Source organism: Taudactylus pleione, unplaced genomic scaffold (assembly GCF_031769625.1).
Source record: "Taudactylus pleione unplaced genomic scaffold, aTauple2 ptg001518l, whole genome shotgun sequence".
Classification (NCBI taxonomy): Eukaryota; Metazoa; Chordata; class Amphibia; order Anura; family Myobatrachidae; genus Taudactylus; species Taudactylus pleione.
In genome coordinates, this window is record NW_028285916.1 from 515001 (window position 1) to 535224 (window position 20224).

The 20224-nt window shown below is 48.2% G+C and overlaps 1 protein-coding gene across 3 annotated transcripts in view; it reads right to left on the minus strand.

Annotated features, from left to right (window-relative positions):
- The window catches only part of CFAP91 (cilia and flagella associated protein 91), a 109293-nt gene that overhangs the window by 40393 nt on the left and 48676 nt on the right, over positions 1-20224 (minus strand). For 2 of the 3 annotated variants that reach the window (XM_088463939.1, XM_088463937.1), the window contains exons 5-8: positions 18133-18189; positions 10757-10944; positions 8974-9151; positions 1294-1451 (exon numbers count right to left, since the gene is read on the minus strand). In XM_088463939.1, coding sequence (XP_088320065.1) covers positions 1294-1451; positions 8974-9151; positions 10757-10944; positions 18133-18189 — 581 coding nt within the window. The remainder of the gene's footprint in view (positions 1-1293; positions 1452-8973; positions 9152-10756; positions 10945-18132; positions 18190-20224) is intronic. The other variant, XM_088463938.1, reaches the window with a different exon arrangement.

The following is a 20224-nucleotide window of genomic DNA, read 5'->3' on the forward strand; positions in this document are numbered from 1 at the left end:
TGTGTGTGTGCTACAGTGTACTGTACAGTAACACTCTGCTCTCCTATACACAATGTGACCACATTACACCCCCCCAGAGATACACAATAATGCGTGTGTGCTACAGTGTACTGTACAGTAACACTCTGCTCTCCTATACACAATGTGACCACATTACACCCCCCCAGAGATACACAATAATGCGTGTGTGCTACAGTGTACTGTACAGTAACACTCTGCTCTCCTATACACAATGTGACCACATTACACCCCCCAGAGATACACAATGTGTGTGTGCTACAGTGTACTGTACAGTAACACTCTGCTCTCCTATACACAATGTGACCACATTACACCCCCCCAGAGATACACAATAATGTGTGTGTGCTACAGTGTACTGTACAGTAACACTCTGCTCTCCTATACACAATGTGACCACATTACACCCCCAGAGATACACAATAATGCGTGTGTGCTACAGCATACTGTACAGTAACACTCTGCTCTCCTATACACAATAAGTGTTCTGTGCCCACATTACACCCCCAGAGATACACAATGCCTGTGTGCTACAGTGTACTGTACAGTAACAATCTGCTCTCCTATACACAATGTGACAACATTACACCCCCCCCAGAGATACACAATAATGCGTGTGTGCTACAGTGTACTGTACAGTAACACTCTGCTCTCCTATACACAATGTGACCACATTACACCCCCAGAGATACACAATAATGCGTGTGTGCTACAGTGTACTGTACAGTAACACTCTGCTCTCCTGTACACAATGTGACCACCTAATGACAATTATCCTTACACTATACAGTAAGTTATAAGTCATCCCCTATAATGCTGGCAGATGCCCGTGTCCTAGTACCAGGCATGGAAAGAGCCATAACAATACAAGGCACACTAGTGCCAGCTTCTTACCCTGCGGGACACAGCACTCTCAAGGTTCTGGGGTGCAAATTATAAGGAATATTACACATGGATTCTGCTGGGTACACATTAGCTGATGTGTACCCAGCACGATATCGTAGGCAGCGGGACCCAGCATTGGCAACTGCATACACACTTGCCGATGCCGGGAGCGACTATGGGGGCCATGCTGCATTTGGCAGTATGGCCCCCGCTGACTATATCACCTGTTGGACCTGCATGCTGGTCCGGCGGATTAAGTCACCGACGACGTGCAGGAGCGCGCATAGTCACCGACATCGCAGGTACACACTCGCTGATGTAGACGATATGTCGTCTAGTGCGTACCCGGCTTTAGTGTGACCAGGGCATACAGCGGGGAACACACAATACCTTTAATATACTCTCCCCGCATCTGTTTAACGCGCTCTTCCTTCTCTGTCTGCAGCTTAAACCACTTAGAGTCCAGTCTCCGGGTGTCCAGCTCCTTCTGGGTCTCTGCGCGTTTCAGGAGAAGTTTCTTCAGCACCTCGAGCCGAGCTTCCTGCAGCCTAACACAAAGCACCGAGACACCAAACTATGCTCATACGTGTGTTTGGGGTTCCGGACTATAGACAGACAGTAAAAAGGTCGACAATGTCTAGATAGACACCAGGGTGTTTGACTGTTTACAGTATCGGTCGACTGGGACAATATGATACACGTATGAGTGTTACACCATGATCTGTACAGTCACGGTGTAACAATCATATGTGTATCTGTACGGTCATGGTGTAACACTCATATGTGTATCTGTACGGTCATGGTGTAACACTAATACATTGTATCTGTACGGTCATGGTGTAACACTCATACATTGTATCTGTACAGACATGGTGTAACACTCATACATTGTATCTGTACGGTCATGGTGTAACACTCATACATTGTATCTGTACGGTCATGGTGTAACACTCATACATTGTATCTGTACAGTCATGGTGTCACACTCATACATTGTATCTGTACAGTCATGGTGTAACACTCATACATTGTATTTGTACAGTCATGGTGTAACACTCATACATTGTATCTGTACAGTCATGGTGTAACGCTCATACATTGTATTTGTACAGTCATGGTGTAACACTCATACATTGTATCTGTACTGTCATGGTGTAACACTCATACATTGTATCTGTACGGTCATGGTGTAACACTCATACATTGTATCTGTACGGTCATGGTGTCACACTCATACATTGTATCTGTACGGTCATGGTGTCACACTCATACATTGTATCTGTACGGTCATGGTGTAACACTCATACATTGTATCTGTACGGTCATGGTGTAACACTCATACATTGTATCTGTACGGTCATGGTGTAACACTCATACATTGTATCTGTACGGTCATGGTGTAACACTCATACATTGCATCTGTACAGTCATGGTGTAACACTCATACATTGTATCTGTACAGACATGGTGTAACAATTATACGTGTATCTGTACAATCATGGTGTCACACTCATACATTGTATCTGTACAGTCATGGTGTAACACTCATACATTGTTTCTACTTCAGGGTCCATAGGGGGTCCACAGGGTTGACCTTGGGGTATAGGTTGGGAACCAAATCCGGGCACCACGCAGTTAAAGCTTTTAGCTCCCAGGATGCACTGGGTCCACTCTCCCTATAACCCCACCCCCAAGCCAGAGGCACCTCAGTTTCAGTTGGTGCCCGGCCGGAGTCGGGTCACCGTTAGCGCAGGGGGAGCTGATTAGCAGCCCCTAAGCTTATTTTATTTTTTTAGGGACAAAGTCTTTTCCATGGACTTTGGACTCTTCAGAGCGGCAGCGTCGGACTGTCCATAGGACGTCTAAGCTGCCGCCCCATCACCCCGCTGGCGCTGAGACGCCAGTACAGATCTGGGGATCTCAGCGGGACCCCAGAGTCTGTACTAGCCGGACTCTGTGGGCGCCCAGGACTGCTGCCGGATCCACGGGGAGCAGGTAAGGTCGCGGATCACCGCTTGCGGTGATCCGCGCATTTCAAATGCAGTCCTGTGCCTCCGGTCTCAGGGGACATACCGGAGACGCCGGCAGTGGCGGCGGGCCCCCCATACCCCGTGTGTCCACTAGACCACCAGGGACTTAACGATCGGTGCAGGGAGCCGGCGTCCCGGGGGTTAATAGCCGGCCAGGGGAGGAAGCTTTCCCTGTTACAGCAGCTCCTCCCCTCAGCTCAGCGCGCCTTTCAGTATCTATAGTCTGGCGTCGCTGAGCTGCTTCCTCCGCGGGCCACGCTTCCTCTGAGGTCTCCAGCGGCCATTTTATCTCTGTGGTGCAGCAGAAATCTCTCAGGATGGCAGTGAGTCCAGTCCCCCTGCGTACCTCACCATCAGGTCAGTGTACACAGTGCTGTAGCCTTCCCAGACACTGAATCTGGGCAGTGACATAGTGCAGTATATTATATGACATGTTTATGTATATATGTATATATATATCTGCATGGTATGTGACTTATGCTAGTGCTGACTGTCTGTACTTTATTCTCTCACCTGTCAGTGTATTTCTATCCCTTTTCTTTATCTGCCCTAATACAGCTGTACTTGGGGTGGTTCTGAGACCTCACATTTATATACTTGTTAATATTTGTGAGGTTTGTCACATACTGTTGCGTGCTGCACGTTGCCATATTTTAGATGGAACTGTGTGTTGCATACGCTGAAAATGGGTCCCTGCAGCTAATTTTTGGCATCAGTCAGGACCAGTATAGCGCTGCTTAATATTTCCGCCAAGAGGGTTGGTCAGATATGTCTGACCAGGAGATAGAGCGTTATACTGCACCCATTTTTTACTATCCTGCAAGTCATGTGCTGCAGGTGTTAGTGCGGAGGATTTGACTCATAAAGGGTTCTGTATGTGGCGTCATCTGGTGCCGGCCTCTTTCATGACCCCCTTGGGCGGTTTGTTTTCTCGGGATCCTCTCAATTGCGGATCGCCGGGCGGGCACCATTGTTGTACCTCACTTGGGGTTACTTCACCATACTGCCCTTTTCATCTCAGGGTATCTCGCAGCTTCTTGCACTCTTCCCCTGTGACACAGACTACCGCTCCCAACAGGGGTTTTTCGCAGTACATGAATTCCCCCTGGTGCCACAATAGTCTGTCATTCCCCTTGCAGGGATTACCACAACAGCCACCCTGGGTGGATGTCGTTTTCTACGAAACGCTAATTGGCGTGGTTGACGCCCTGTGCTTACTTCCCAGTTGGCTCTGCCGTGAACTGGATACTCTTTTGGGCTCTTTCCCTCTTACACGGGGGGAAGCCTATTTCAGGTATTATTATCCCTGCTTTAGGGCTGGTAGCAGGTCCATTCTGGTTAGAGTGAATGTTGACCTGCACCTGTATCATACACCCTCAGTCTTGCATGCCTTCGGGTTCCCTGTTGCTGACTAGCGGGTGGATCGCATGGCGGGACTTGGGATTTTGCCAGATAGGAGGTGTTATAACAGTGTTTGGCCTTCTGTCCCAAATTCCCTGAGGGTCATCACGAGCCCCTCCTGGGGTGGATGGGCGTGTTACTCGTCTGATTACAGACATTACTACGCCTCCCATTCCTGCGTGGTCGGATTCTTCGGATCCGTAGGTGGTAACTCTGCCTGAAATCAGTATACTTGCTTTCAGGGGTTGTTACCCATCCTACCATGGCTATAGCATGGTTGGTTAATACTATTGCATATTGGGCTGATGCATTTGTAACGTTTTTTCCCCTTCAACACGTCGGGGGTTCAAATGTGTTTGGTCGCTTACGTAATATATGCAGTTGTCATAGGTGGAAATGCCTATATATGCCTCCGTAATACCCTATGGCTGCGCTCTGGGAATGCAGAGGTGCAGATACCATCTTTAGGGTAGATCTTGTTTGGTCCTGACCTTGACAAGATTGTAGTAACATTGGCAGTATTACTAACGACAAGTTTACCGCTTTCAGCTATGCCCACTACAAGGCCTCAGACTAAGTCTGTTAAGTCTTTTTGTCCTCTGGGTCAGCCTAAAGGTCTGTTTCTTCGTAGACTGTCGGCATCTACAAGGGCCGCCATATCCAGTACCGAGCAGGCCTGGACTGCCAGCCGATCCTGCTTCTGAACCTACGGATATCTCTTCAGTCTGACGGGACAGGCCTACAACTGGGAGATACCGATTTTCTCAGTTCGCCCAGTACTAGTGTCAAGTTGCCGCGGCTACGTGGGTAGGAGGGTACGCCCTCTCTTTGCTCAGGCGGCCTCTTTACAAGGGCCTTACAAATCCAGAAAGCTATGCAGTTGTTGCGGTAAGAGAGCTAATTAGGCCATCCCCACTATCTCAGTGAGGGACTGGTTGTTCTGTTTTCTTTCTGGTGCGGTGGCTGAATGGGCCTCTTTGGCCTATTCTCTGTCTTAATTCCCTGAACCAGTTCCTAAAGCTACCTGGGCTCAGGAGGAAATCCCTATGCTCCATCATACGATGTTTGGAACCTGGGGACTTTATGGTATCACTGGATATACAGGACGCGTGCCTACGGGTACTTACAGAGACCTTTCCTCAGCATGGGCTGAGGTTTGCTGTATCACAGCAACACTTACAATTTTTCGGGCTCTGCCTGTTGGGACTGTCCTCAGCCCCACAGGGGTTTACCAGCGTTTTGGATTTTCTGACAGTTCTCCTGTTCAGTATATCCCAATGCTCCTGTACCTGGACGGCCTCCTGCTCTTAGCGGGATCACTGGGGTACTTTACAGCCAGGTCAGGATGACTGTGGCTTCTTCAGGGTGCAGACATTTAATCAACGGGGAAAAAGTCCTCCCTGCATCCCTCTCTGGGTATTCTTCATCTAGGATCCCTGCTGGATTCTCAGAATCTGAGAATTCTTCTGGCTTACGACGGAATCTCCACTCTTCCATTAGGAGTACATGGTTGTCTACGCAGTCGACATATGTCTTTACACTCTGGGATGCATGGTCAAATATTCAGTGTCTGCCTTTGGAAGGGTGGAATGGGCTCAGTTCCATTCCAGGCCTTTCCATAATTGTCTCATCTCCAGATGGAATGAGTTTTTTCTGTCGGATCACTGTTCAAACGATGATGCTCTCTCCGGAGGCAAGTCGGTCCCTGTCCGGGTGGCTATGGCCATCTCGTCCAGGGTATTCTTTGCTATGGACAGTGTCTGGTTCGCATCCTTTTCAGTGCAGTTGGACGTCTGTCGATTCCACCCTGTCAATTAACTTACTCTGGCATAACTCTTGTTTCCCGGTGAACCTGAAAAGGTTCAGTCCGACAGGGTCAGGACAGTGGCTTCCTTTTTAGCATCCCTGTTCGTTGGGTGGCAATGACAGGTATGTCACATATTCGGACATAGTCCGAGGGTCTCCCCCCGACCATCTCGGCAGCGTTCATTTCAGGAGCTCTCCATTGGGAGGCGGGAGTCCTCAGCCGTCACGACGTGCATGCCGGGAACTAGTCTCTTCCCCAAGAGAAGTTTCATCTCCTGGTGAGCAGGGGGGCCCCTCCTGAGGTGACCCTCATGGCCTTCTGACTTCATCACACTATGGTGTTACAGTCCAGCTCTGGGTATTCTGAAGCAACCTTCAGCGACTCTTTGTCGGTGAAGTGGTCCTTCCACTTTGTGTACCTGTGTTCTCCGGTCTCCCTTCTTCCTCGAGGTCTTTGGAAGTGTTTCAATTGAGACGGAGATGCTTTCCTGCTGGTGGCTCCTGATTGCCCCAGATGTCAGGGGTACTTGGATTTTCGGAGTCTCTCCATCGATACTCCATTCCTGATGCTTCGCTGCCCGGACCTGTTGTCTCAGGGTCCTTGGTTTTGCCTTGGACCTGGGTCGTTTGTCTTTGACTGTGTCCCTACAGTGGTCTTACGGCTTCCCTGGCTTTGTCATCGTTGGAATGATTAGAGCACATGGATCAGCTTTTGCTGGGACCTACCACAAACTGTGGCAGCCATAAATCTTATGGTATTGTACCTGTCGATACAATCCTCCGGTGTCCAGGATTTCCAGATATTCTGGCATTCCTTCCGGCTGGCTTGGGTTTCACCCTCAGCCTGGTCTTCCTGACAGTGCGGATCTCTACACTGTCAGTATGGTTAAGATATGGAATTGCTCCACTCTGGTATCCAGTTCATCCTTTGGAGTGTTTTCTGAATTATGCCTCCATTTGTCCTCCCTAGGGACTCCTTGGGAGTTAGTAGTGGTTCTTCGTTCCCTCCGGGGACAGTCAATGGAACCGCTGGTTGTGATAGCCATTACATGTTCTATTGCTTAGGCTCTCTCTTTCTCTCAGGGTGTTTATATCAACCAGGAGAGTGTCTGAATTGGGAGCGTTCTCATGTGGCTCCCTCTTCTGGAGGGCATCATGTCAGGGTGTGAGTTGCTCTCGCCCTGTGTTTCTTCTTAGTGGTTTTTAGGTTGCATATTATTCTGGAACTTATGGTACGGCCATTCAGTCCCCAGTCCTCTCGGCTGGTGTGGCCTCCTTGACTGTGGTCCTGCCTCTTTGGATTTATGTGATCCGTTCAGGTTCCTTACGGAAATCGGACTCCTTATTGGTGGTCTGAGATTTCTGGTTTTCACAGGAAAGGATGGCCGGCCTATAACCAAATGTTGGCTGGATGGCCTCGTAGGTCTTCCTCAGGGGCCTACCCATGGGTAGGCCTTTCTGTTGTTGATGCTTGTTTTTTCTCGGGCCATGTAACCCTCGTGGGCGGCTCGCTGTGGCGCCTCGGCTGTTTTGCCTTACTAGGTGGCCACGTGGTCTTCTGTCCACACCTTTTTAAGGTTCTAGGCATTGGTTTCCTTTGCCTCTCAGGATGCTTCCTTTTTGGCGACTGATTCTCCTCTCAGCACAGGAGCGTCCCCACCCTTGGTTGAACTGCTTTGGGACATCCCCAAGGTCAACCCTGTGGACCCCCTATGGACCCTGAAGTAGAAAACAAGAGATATGGTAAGAACTTACCTTTGTTATCTCTGTTTCTACGAAGTCCATAGGGTCCACAGGGCGCCCGCCCTGACGCACCTGGCTTCATATGGGCTGTGTGGCTGGTCACCGGTTTTCCGTCTCCCATTTCTGTGAGTATGGTTATTGAGTGTTCCAGTTTTCTCTCTCTTTTTCTCTCCTCCTCCGGCCTTTGGCTACTTACAAACTGAGGTGCCTCTGGCTTGGGGGTGAGGTTATAGGGAGAGTGGACCCAGTGCATCCTGGGAGCTAAAAGCTTTAACTGCGTGGTGCCCGAATTTGGTTCCCAACCTATACCCCAAGGTCAACCCTGTGGACCCTATGGACTTCGTAGAAACAGAGATAACAAAGGTAAGTTCTTACCATATCTCTTGTTATCTGTACAGACATGGTGTAACACTCATACATTGTATCTGTACGGTCATGGTGTAACGCTCATACATTGTATCTGTACAGACATGGTGTAACACTCATACATTGTATCTGTACAGTCATGGTGTAACAATTATACGTGTATCTGTACAATCATGGTGTCACACTCATACATTGTATCTGTACAGACATGGTGTAACACTCACACCATGACTGTACAGATACAATGTATGAGTGTTACACCATGACTGTACAGATACAATGTATAACACTCATACATTGTATCTGTACGGTCATGGTGTAACACTCATACATTGTATCTGTACGGTCCTTGTGTAACACTCATACATTGTATCTGTACAGTCATGGTGTAACACTCATACATTGTATCTGTACAGACATGGTGTAACACTCATACATTGTATCTGTACAGTCATGGTGTAACACTCATACATTGTATCTGTACAGTCATGGTGTAACACTCATACATTGTATCTGTACAGACATGGTGTAACACTCATACATTGTATCTGTACAGTCATGGTGTAACACTCATACATTGTATCTGTACGGTCATGGTGTAACACTCATACATTGTATCTGTAAGGTCATGTTGTAACATACATTGTATCTGTAAGGTCATGTTGTAGCATACATTGTATCTGTAAGGTCATGTTGTAATGCTCACGCGCGTGTCAGGACTCACTTCTCTATCTCCTGCTCCCGGAAGGCCCACTCCTTCCTCTCTTGGTCATCCATCATCCTCCTCCTCTTCTCCAGCTGTGAGAGATCGCTCAGAGGCGGCAGTGTGGCCTCCCAGGCTCGCTTCTCCCGAGCACGCTCTATCATCTCCACTTCCGCCAGCCCTGCTGGGAGGCCACGGCCTGAGAAACCACAAATAAGGACGTAATGCACACATGCTAGGTTGTCCCTTATTGTCTTATGATTTGGCCCTACCAGATTTTATGCATGGAAATATCCCTGTTTCCCCCCACAATGTGTCCTATTCTATGTGCGAGGTGGCATTCTTATCCTATATTATATGGGACTGCGTGCTAGTAACGTGCAGTACTGAGGTGCAGCCACTAGGCTAATAATAAGACAGGAGGACACACGTGTGGTGTGAGAGGGCAGAATGGCTCCGAGGAGAAGAGACATGAGAGGTGAGAAAGGACCTTACTGGCTCCAATATGAGGGTCTGATTCAGGAGTGCACTGCTGATCGCAGATTCCCGATTATCAGGAATCTGCGCGTATGCAGGTCCCGTTCCATGGACTCTGATTCCTGGCCTCGCAAGCTGGCCAGCCTGCGTAAGCTGAGCCTTAAACAGCTGGCCGGCACCGCCCAGCATCGCGACCAGTGGTCGCTGTGCTGGAATCACAGACGCAGCAGGTGGTGTCAGACACTCCTGCTGCATGTGCATTTTAGCAAGGACGGAATTGCAAAGCGGCTTTATGTGCTGCCCTGCAATTCTGACCTCTGCTGAATCACCCCCGGAAGCAATAAAATCCTGGGCAGAGGAAGGGAGCCCAGGAGTCACAGGAACAGGGGAAGGGAGCCCAGGAACAGGGGAAGGGAGCCCAGGAGTCACAGGAACAAGGGAAGGGTGCCCAGGAGTCACAGGAACAGGGGAAGGGAACCCAGGAGTCACAAGAACAGGGGAAGGGAGCCCAGGAGTCACAGGAACAGTGGAAGGTGGCCCAGGAGTCACAGGAACAGGGAGCCCAGTCGTCACAGGAACAGAGGAAGGGAGCCCAGTCGTCACAGGAACAGAGGAAGGGAGCCCAGTCGTCACAGGAACAGAGCCCAGTCATCACAGAAACAGAGGAAGGGAGCCCAGTCGTCACAGGAACAGAGGAAGGGAGTCCAAGAGTCACAGGAACAGAGGAAGGGAGTCCAAGAGTCACAGGAACAGGGGAAGGGAGCCTAGGAGTCACAGGAACAGGGGAAGGTGGCCCAGGAGTCACAGGAACAGGGGAAGGGAGCCCAGGAGTCACAGGAACAGAGGAAGGGAGCCCAGGAGTCACAGGAACAGGGGAAGGGAGCCCAGGAGTCACAGGAACAGGGGAAGGGAGCCCAGGAGTCACAGGAACAGGGGAAGGGAGCCCAGGAGTCACAGGAACAGGGGAAGGGAGCCCAGGAGTCACAGGAACAGGGGAAGGGAGCCCAGGAGTCACAGGAACAGGGGAAGGGAGCCCAGGAGTCACAGGAACAGGGGAAGGGAGCCCAGGAGTCACAGGATTATATTAGCGAGTAGGAAGAGGTTAAATCACCCCTTCATAGGTCACCAGTAAGCGTTTATGCTGCGTACTATAGGTCCTGTCTATAAACAGACAATAATATTAGAATGAGATGGATGACTAGAGTAGCGCACACACTGCAGAACAAATTGCTGGACAATTGCGGCAGTCTAGCTCGTGGCTGGTATCATTTTAGTACAGATTTGCACCTCAGAGCAATGTTAGTAAAGAACCCTCAGGGATACTCACCCCAGGTGAGATTTGCCAGCATCAGTAGCTCAGGGACGGATCCTGGGCGCACTACAAACTCCGGGCTGTAGGGGTCAGTCTGTGCCTCACTGTCCCGGTAATCAGTCTGCATCCCCACTGTGCGCACCAGAGGTGTAACTGCCCTCTCTGGCCGGGGGCTGTGCTCCGCCCTGCCAACGTAAACATTACTGGACTCTTATTAATACTTCAAACATACCTCCAATTACCCCAGTATTGTGAGGTAGTAATGCTAACCACTGTACCACCATGCCATATAACTTACCTACTATAAAATGAAAGTTTTAGTAATATCTCCTTTTATGAAACCCACCCCTCCACATGCCGTTCTGATGACGTCTTTGTGAGCCCTGTGTGACAGACGCCACCTGTGGCTGCCAGCTGGCACCGTGCAATGGTCATCCCATAAACAACATGGCGACACTGCAAGATTCTAGATACCCTAATTCCTGCAGCCCCGCAGTCCAGCTTCCTAGGCCTAACCTGCCCAGTCTCCTCCTGCACCGTAGTGAGGCGGCTGGAGGGTGATTTCAGTTTAGTCGTCTGTACCAAGCAGGACAACTTTATGTAACGAACTACAAGTCTCAGCATTTTGCTGATGTGCAAAGTTACATAGCATATCACTGCATAGTGTAGTCATTTTATTTATTTATTGTTTTATTGTTTCTTTGTTAGTTAGCTCATTGAGCCTGATATTAGCCTAGTGGTATGTGATGTTTGTTTGTTATACTCAATTTATTGCTAGCCATATTAGTGGGTGGGTGCTGGGCTTGTTAGTAATCAGTACTTTCACATGCCAGGTCTCCTATGTATGGGTCATTAGTAGGCTGGTAAGCCTGGCTGGAAGTGCCCTATATCAAAAGTGCAATTTAAGATTAATACTGGCGTTAGACTGGCGTTGAACCGAAATGAAACAGAAGGGAAACAATCTATCTACACTTCTAACAACCGAATCTAGATTTGGAGAAAATAAAATCAACAAAGGTGATTCCACATTCGCACTGCTACAAGATCCTGCTGACTGCATAACCTGGACTGTCATCACTGCTACATGATCCTGCTGACTGCATAACCTGGACTGTCATCACTGCTACAAGATCCTGCTGACTGCATAACCTGGACTGTCATCACTGCTACAAGATCCTGCTGACTGCATAACCTGGACTGTCATCACTGCTACAAGATCCTGCTGACTGCATAACCTGGACTGTCATCACTGGACTCTGGACCTGATTCAGACCCGCTCGCAAAGAGGCGATCGCTCGCATGCAGAAAGGGACCGGATATGTAAATTAAGCGCTTGATACAGCGTCGCGTAAGGACGCCCTCTATGTCTTAGCGAGCAACGGCAAAGTGCGCTCACTATTGTCTGAAGACACCCACTTGCCACTCGCAACACACGTCATCTCCGAAATGTATGATTAATCGGGACCATCGTGAGCCATCGGAGCTGCTCGCAGCCCTTGGGGTTGCCTTTCCCCGCCACAAGCACTGCGATCAGTGCGGGCTAAAAAACATGCAGGTGATGTGTACAATGACGCTACTTTTCTAATTATGCGCGCCCTTTAAACGCCGCTTTGGCGGGCAGACATGCCTGCGTTCGCAACACCACTCCCCCGTTCACATGCACCTTCCCCTGTTACCACCAACAAACGGCGCTATGTCACTCAAAGCAGCGACCAAAAGCAGATCGCAAAGAATGACTTGCGCACACGCACTGCGAATTATACGCATGAGCAGAAGGGCGAAAATCGCTCTGAGCGAGCGGGTCTGAATCAGGCCCTCTGTTTGGTTGCTATGAAAACTTTTTGCATCACTTGTTACTATTTGTGCAGCCTCTGTGCTTAACAGATAATCTTACTGAATACTGTTAACGTCAGCTTACCTCTCTAATAAAGCCTAGTCTTACATCATCTAGCTACTACCACTGTCTACTCTCTACTCTAATATTCCATTTCTGCTCCCATCTAATCTCCCCTTTTTCTATACTCTATAATATATTTTAGTTGTGCTGACACTGTACCTCATCCTCACCATGACCATTGTGTCTTCAACTCCTCCCTTCACTCAGTTTCTAACCAATCTATTGTTCTGCCCTCTGATTCCACCTCTATCCTTTCCCCCTGGTCTCCTCCACCTCCTCCTATCTCCCCTTCTCTCTCTGCCTTCCTCCCCCTCTTCCCCCATTACTCCATTTTCTTTCTCTTATACCCCCCAAGGATCCAACTACCCCACTGGTAATCTCTCCTCCCTCACTTCTCTCCCTGTCACTTCACCCCACCTCCATCCACATCTCCTTAATCTCCCTCCCTGCTCACCTCCTACAGGTTCCCCTCCTAGCACAGGAGCACGCATGATCCCTACACTCTATTCATCTCGGTCTCCCAAAGTAATCTCATCTCCACGCTATAGCAACCCTGACAATCTCATTCACATTTCTCCTATCAACTCTGTCACTCTATCCTGTGCCCTCTGGTATGCCAAATCAGTCTGTAACAAACTGGCCCCCACCCATGACCTTTTCATCTCCAACTCCATGAATCTCCTGGCCACTACTGAAACCTGGAATTTACCCTCTGACACCACTTCTCCTGCAGCTCTCTTCTATGGGGACCTCACCTTCTCCCACACCCCCAGGCCTGGGGGTCACCATGGGGGTGGTGTTGGGGTCCTTCTATCCCCTGGTTACTCATATCAACATATACCATCAGAACCATCCCTTACATTCTCTACATTTGAAGTTCATGTTATACCCCTCTTCCAACCAGTACACCTCAGAGTAGCTGTCATCTACCATCCCCCTGGCCCTCCCTCCAAGTTCCTTGACAACTTTGCTTCCTGGCTCACTCACTTTCCTCAGACCTTCCCTCTATTATCCTAGGTGACTTCAATATTCCCATTGATAGCCCCACAGAAGCCTCTGCCTCCAAACTCCTTACCCTTACTTCCTCATTTGGCCTCTCGTAATGGACCTCATCACCCTCCCATGCGAGTGGGCATTTGTTTGATCTGGTCTTCACTCACCGTTGTGATATTTCTGCCTAATCCAATTCCCCATTCCCCCTCTCTGACCATCACGTTCTCCCTTTTAACCTATTCCTCTCTCCTTCCTCTCCTCTACCTCCGAGAGACACCATCACTAAGCGTAACATTGAAGCTATCGACACTGCTTCCTTTTCTTCCCTCCTTGACTCACTTCTCTCCCCTATCCCCTCTTTCTCCTGCGCTGAACTAGCTGCTTCCCTATACAATGCCTCCTTTACTTCTGCTCTTGACTCTGTTGCTCCGGCGATCACTACTCACCCTCGCAAATCCACACCTCAACCCTGGCTTTCCAAATGCACCAGATACCTGCAAAAATGTTCACGAACCGCGAGCGACAGTGGAGAAGATCACGCTCTCAGGCAGATTTTCTCCATTTCAAATTCATGCTGTCATCCTACAGTGCTTGCCTTTCTCTCTCTAAACAGTCATATTTCAAGAATCTCATCTCCTCCTAGTCCTCAAATCCCCAGCGTCCTTTCCACCTTCAACTCCCTCCTCTGCCCACCCGCTCCTCCCCTCCCCTCCTTGCTCTCTGCCACTGACTTTGCTACCTATTTCACATCTAAAATAGATTCCATACGTCAGGACATCATATCCAACCAGTCCCCAGCTCTCCACCTCCTCTTTTCCTGGATCACCCCTCCCCATCCATTTTACTGACTGACATCCTTCTCCCCTGTGACTGGAGAGGAAGTTAAGGCCCTTATCCAGTCCTCCCCCCTTTCCACCCCTCCCCTCTGGCTTCCTCCGCTACCTCTCTTCTTCTGCCTGCTTCCATCTTGCCCACCTCCTTAATCTCTCCCTCTCATCTGGCACTGTTCCTTCTGCATTCAAGCATGCCCTTATCTCACCCATTCTTAAAAAAATCTAACCTTGATCCTAACATTCTCTCTAACTACCGACCAATCTCTCTCCTCCCTTATGCCTCCAAACTCCTTGAGCGTATTGTTTACAACCGCCTCACCACATTTCTTTCCTCCCACTCCCTCCTTGACCCTTTTCAGTCTGGCTTCCGTTCTCTCCACTCCACTGAAACTGCCCTCACGAAAGTCAGCAACGACCTCCTTACTGCCAAATCCAAGGACCACTACTCCCTGCTCATTCTCCTTGACCTCTCTGCTGCTTTTGACACTGTGGACCACCCTCTACTGCTGCATATCCTTCACTCCCTTGGTCTACGTGACACTGCTCTCTCCTGGTTGTCCTCCTACCTCTCAGACCAGTCCTTCTCTGTTTCCTCTCATGATGACTCCTCCCCAACATAACCTTTTACAGTAGGTGTTCTCCAAGGTTCTGTTCTTGGACCTCTCCTATTCTCCCTCTATACGTCCTCTCTAGGTAAACTCATCCGCTCTTTTGAACTCCATTATCATCTCTATGCTGATGATACTCAGATCTACCTTTTCACCTCTCTACTGACTCGTATCTCCAACTGTCTCTCTGCTATCTCTTCCTGGATGTCCCAGCAATTTCTCAAACTTAATATGTCTAAGACTGAGCTGATCATCTTCCCACCCTCCCACATAACCTCACTTTCCACTATTTCTTTATTAATAGATGGCATAAACTATCTCATCTAGTCCCAAAGTGAGCTGTCTTGGAGTCATCCTGGACTCTTCCCTCTCCTTCAAACCACATTCAGAACCTCTCGCAGTCCTGTTGTTTCCATCTCAAAAATATTTCCAAGATCAGACCCTTTCTCACCCAGGATGCCACCAAAACCCTCATACATTCACTGGTTATCTCCAAACTGGATTACTGTAACCTCCTCCTATCTGGCCTCCCCAAATCTCCTCTCCAGTCTGTGCTCAATACTACTGCTCGGCTCATCTTCCTCTCCAAACGCTCTACATCTGCCTCCCCTCTCTTACAAGCCGTCCACTGGCTCCCATTCCCTTTCAGAACCAAATTCAAGGTTCTCACACTCACTTACAAAGCCCTCACCCAATCTTCTCCCATATACATCTCTGATCTCATCTGCCTTCACTCTTCTGTCCGCCCTCTTCGTTCACTTAATACACGCCACCTTTCATGTCACTTGATTACTTCCTCCCACTCCCGCCTCCAAGATTTTGCCAGCACTGCTCCCCACCTTTGGAACTCCCTCCCTCTCCCTAACAGACTCTGAAAGATTGTAGAGAGGTGCAAATGAGCTCTTAAGACCCACTACTTCATTAAAGCCTTCCAGCTCTCATCCTAACTTTCTGCTACATCTTCCTTCCTCCCCCCCTACCCCATCTGTGTCACCCCTGTTCGTCCGCCCCTCTCTTAAAGAATGTAAGCTCTTTTGAGCAGGGCCCTCTACCCACTTGTGCTTCTCCCTACTGTAATTTAATCTCTTACTCCCCACTAGGGCAACTAACACTCGGCTGCTTATGTGGGAGTAAAGGTCGCTAATATAGCAATGTTTATTATACATGTCCATGTCCTGCTTTGTATTGTATTTTAAATCACTGGTTACTTATTTGTTCATGTACTTTGTAAGGTGCTGCAGAACACTTGGCGCCATATAAATAAATGATAATAACTATAATAATACTAATGACATGACGTCATTACCCTGAACCACAGGATAAGGGAATAATGTGGCCTCCGTGGCACCATACAATGTCGTCACCAATACTGTATACCCTAACCGGTCCCAGTGGTCACTGGCAGCTCTCAGCTTACACCACTGATTCCATACTGACTGTTACCGGGGGGGGGGGGGGGGATCTGTGGCCTATACTATACACCCAGTGTGAGCGAGCGATTACACGGTCAGAGTGAGGTCAGACTGAAGAGGCCTCATGTACAACGATCACGCCGGGGCTGATGCTGCCTGTTATTAAATTAAGTTGCAAAATGACGCATGTAAACATAGCGCCCATATGCCAAGGTGGCGGCATCGCAAGATACATCCAGTCCGGCACAAGTAGTGTATGCACCAGGTTTATGTCAGCACTTACACCAGCACACACTGACACCCAACCACGAAAACCCACACCTCACTGAGACCGTGTCTGTCACCCTCACTCACACCTCACTGTGACCGTATGACTGTTACCCTTACTCACCCTCACCTCACTGTGACCGTATGACTGTTACCCTCACTCACCCTCACCTCACTGTGACCGTATGACTGTTACCCTCACTCACCCTCACCTCACTGTGACCGTATGACTGTTACCCTCACTCACCCTCACCTCACTGTGACCGAATGATTGTTACCCTCACCCACACCTCACTGAGACCGTGTCTGTCACCCTCACTCACCCTTACCTCACTGTGACCGTGTGACTGTTACCCTTACTCACCCTCACCTCACTGTGACCGTATGACTGTTACCCTCACTCACCCTCACCTCAGTGTGACCATGTGACTGTCACCCTCCCTCACACCTCACTGTGACCGTGTGACTGTTACCCTCACTCACACCTCACTGTGACCGTGTGACTGTTACCCTCACTCACACCTCACTGTGACCGTGTGACTGTTACCCTCACTCACCCTCACCTCACTGTGACCGTATGACTGTTACCCTCACTCACCCTCACCTCAGTGTGACCATGTGACTGTTACCCTCACTCACACCTCACTGTGACCGTGTGACTGTTACCCTCACTCACACCTCACTGTGACCGTGTGACTGTCACCCTCACTCACACCTCACTGTGACCGTGTGACTGTCACCCTCACTCACACCTCACTGTGACCGTGTGACTGTTACCCTCACTCACAACTCAGTGTGACCGTGTGACTATTACCCTCACCTCACTGTGACCGTGTGACTATTACCCTCACCTCACTGTGACCGTGTGACTATTACCCTCACTCATTCTCCCCTCACTGTGACCCTCACTCACTCTCACCTCACTGTGACCATGTGACTGTGACCCTCACTCACTCTCACCTCACTGTGACCATGTGACTATTACCCTCACTCACTCTCACCTCACTGTGACCATGTGACTGTGACCCTCACTCACTCTCACCTCACTGTGACCATGTGACTATTACCCTCACTCACTCTCACCTCACTGTGACCATGTGACTGTGACCCTCACTCACTCTCAGTGGATTATTTACAGTATATTGCTTAGGTTTTGTTGAATAAGTAATAAAGTTACATTTGTTACGAGATGCAGTCATCACATTGTAGGACATGGGGTGAGGACTAGATGATTGTTAGTTATTGTACTGTTACACAAATGTAGTTCAGTGTGTTTTAGTCTTGAAGCTCAATATATCCCGGCATGAAAGCTCCTGTGTTCCCGCAGGCAAAGGCAGTAACATACATGACAAGCAATTAGTGACTGACACATGATACATACCTGGAGATAGCCAGAAGCACATTGGGTGGAACTTGCTGAGAGAACGGGATCAGGGGCCTGAAACACAGAAGAAATCTACATCAGAGCGATCCGAGGCCTCAGACTAAGCTGAGTACTTACTATAAGATTATCTGTCCAGTCTGGCTGCTTGGAATGAAAATCTGGTCATCTTTACAATTACAATCGACCATTTGCTCCAAACGCCAGAAAACGGACCAGAACGGTAATTCAAATAAATTGGTTAAATCTAACGGAACAACCATCTTTGTCTGTTTTCCAGTGCCTGGGAACGAATGGACGATTGTCACTTGCTCCCATATATTACCAGATTTTGTTCCAACCAGCCATTGGACAGATAATCTTAGGCTGGGTGCACACTAGACGGCCGGCAATCTTACCTATGGTCAGGGTGAGTTACCTTCACCCAACACCATGCATGTAGCTGCTCTGTATGATATATAGTGTAGAGGGAATGACTGCTCTGTATAATATATAGCGTAGAGGGAATGACTGCTCTGTATTATATATAGTGTAGAGGGAATGACTGCTCTGTATGATATATAGTGTAGAGGAAATGACTGCTCTGTATGATATATAGTGTAGAGGGAATGACTGCTCTGTATAATATATAGTGTAGAGGGAATGACTGCTCTGTATAATATATAGCGTAGAGGGAATGACTGCTCTGTACGATACATAGCGTAGAGGGAATGACTGCCCTGTATAATATATAGCGTAGAGGGAATGACTGCTCTGTATAATATATAGTGTAGAGGGAATGACTGCTCTGTATAATATATAGTGTAGAGGGAATGACTGCTCTGTATAATATATAGTGTAGAGGGAATGACTGCTCTGTATAATATATAGTGTAGAGGGAATGACTGCTCTGTATAATATATAGCGTAGAGGGAATGACTGCTCTGTACGATATATAGCGTAGAGGGAATGACTGCCCTGTATAATATATAGCGTAGAGGGAATGACTGCTCTGTATAATATATAGTGTAGAGGGAATGACTGCTCTGTATAATATATAGCGTAGAGGGAATGACTGCTCTGTACGATATATAGCGTAGAGGGAATGACTGCTCTGTATAATATATAGCGTAGAGGGAATGACTGCTCTGTATAATATATAGCGTAGAGGGAATGACTGCTCTGTATAATATATAGCGTAGAGGGAATGACTGCTCTGTATAATATATAGCGTAGAGGGAATGACTGCTCTGTACGATATATAGCGTAGAGGGAATGACTGCTCTGTACGATATATAGCGTAGAGGGAATGACTGCTCTGTACGATATATAGCGTAGAGGGAATGACTGCCCTGTATAATATATAGCGTAGAGGGAATGACTGCTCTGTATAATATATAGCGTAGAGGGAATGACTGCTCTGTATAATATATAGCGTAGAGGGAATGACTGCTCTGTATAATATATAGCGTAGAGGGAATGACTGCTCTGTATAATATATAGCGTAGAGGGAATGACTGCTCTGTATAATATATAGTGTACAGGGAATGACTGCTCTGTATAATATATAGTGTACAGGGAATGACTGCTCTGTATAATATATAGTGTACAGGGAATGACTGCTCTGTATAATATATAGTGTAGAGGGAATGACTGCTCTGTATGATATATAGAGGGAATGACTGCTCTGTATGATATATAACGTAGAGGGAATGACTGCTCTGTATGATATATAGTGTAGAGAGAATGACTGCTCTGTATGATATATAGTGTAGAGGGAATGACTGCTCTGTATGATATATAGTGTAGAGGGAATGACTGCTCTGTATCATATATAGTGTAGAGGGAATGACTGCTCTGTATCATATATAGTGTAGAGGGAATGACTGCTCTGTATGATATATAGTGTAGAGGGAATGACTGCTCTGTATCATATATAGCGTAGAGGGAATGACTGCTCTGTATGATATATAGCGTAGAGGGAATGACTTCTCTGTATGATATATAGTGTAGAGGGAATGACTGCTCTGTATGATATATAGTGTAGAGGGAATGACTGCTCTGTATGATATATAGTGTAGAGGGAATGACTGCTCTGTATCATATATAGTGT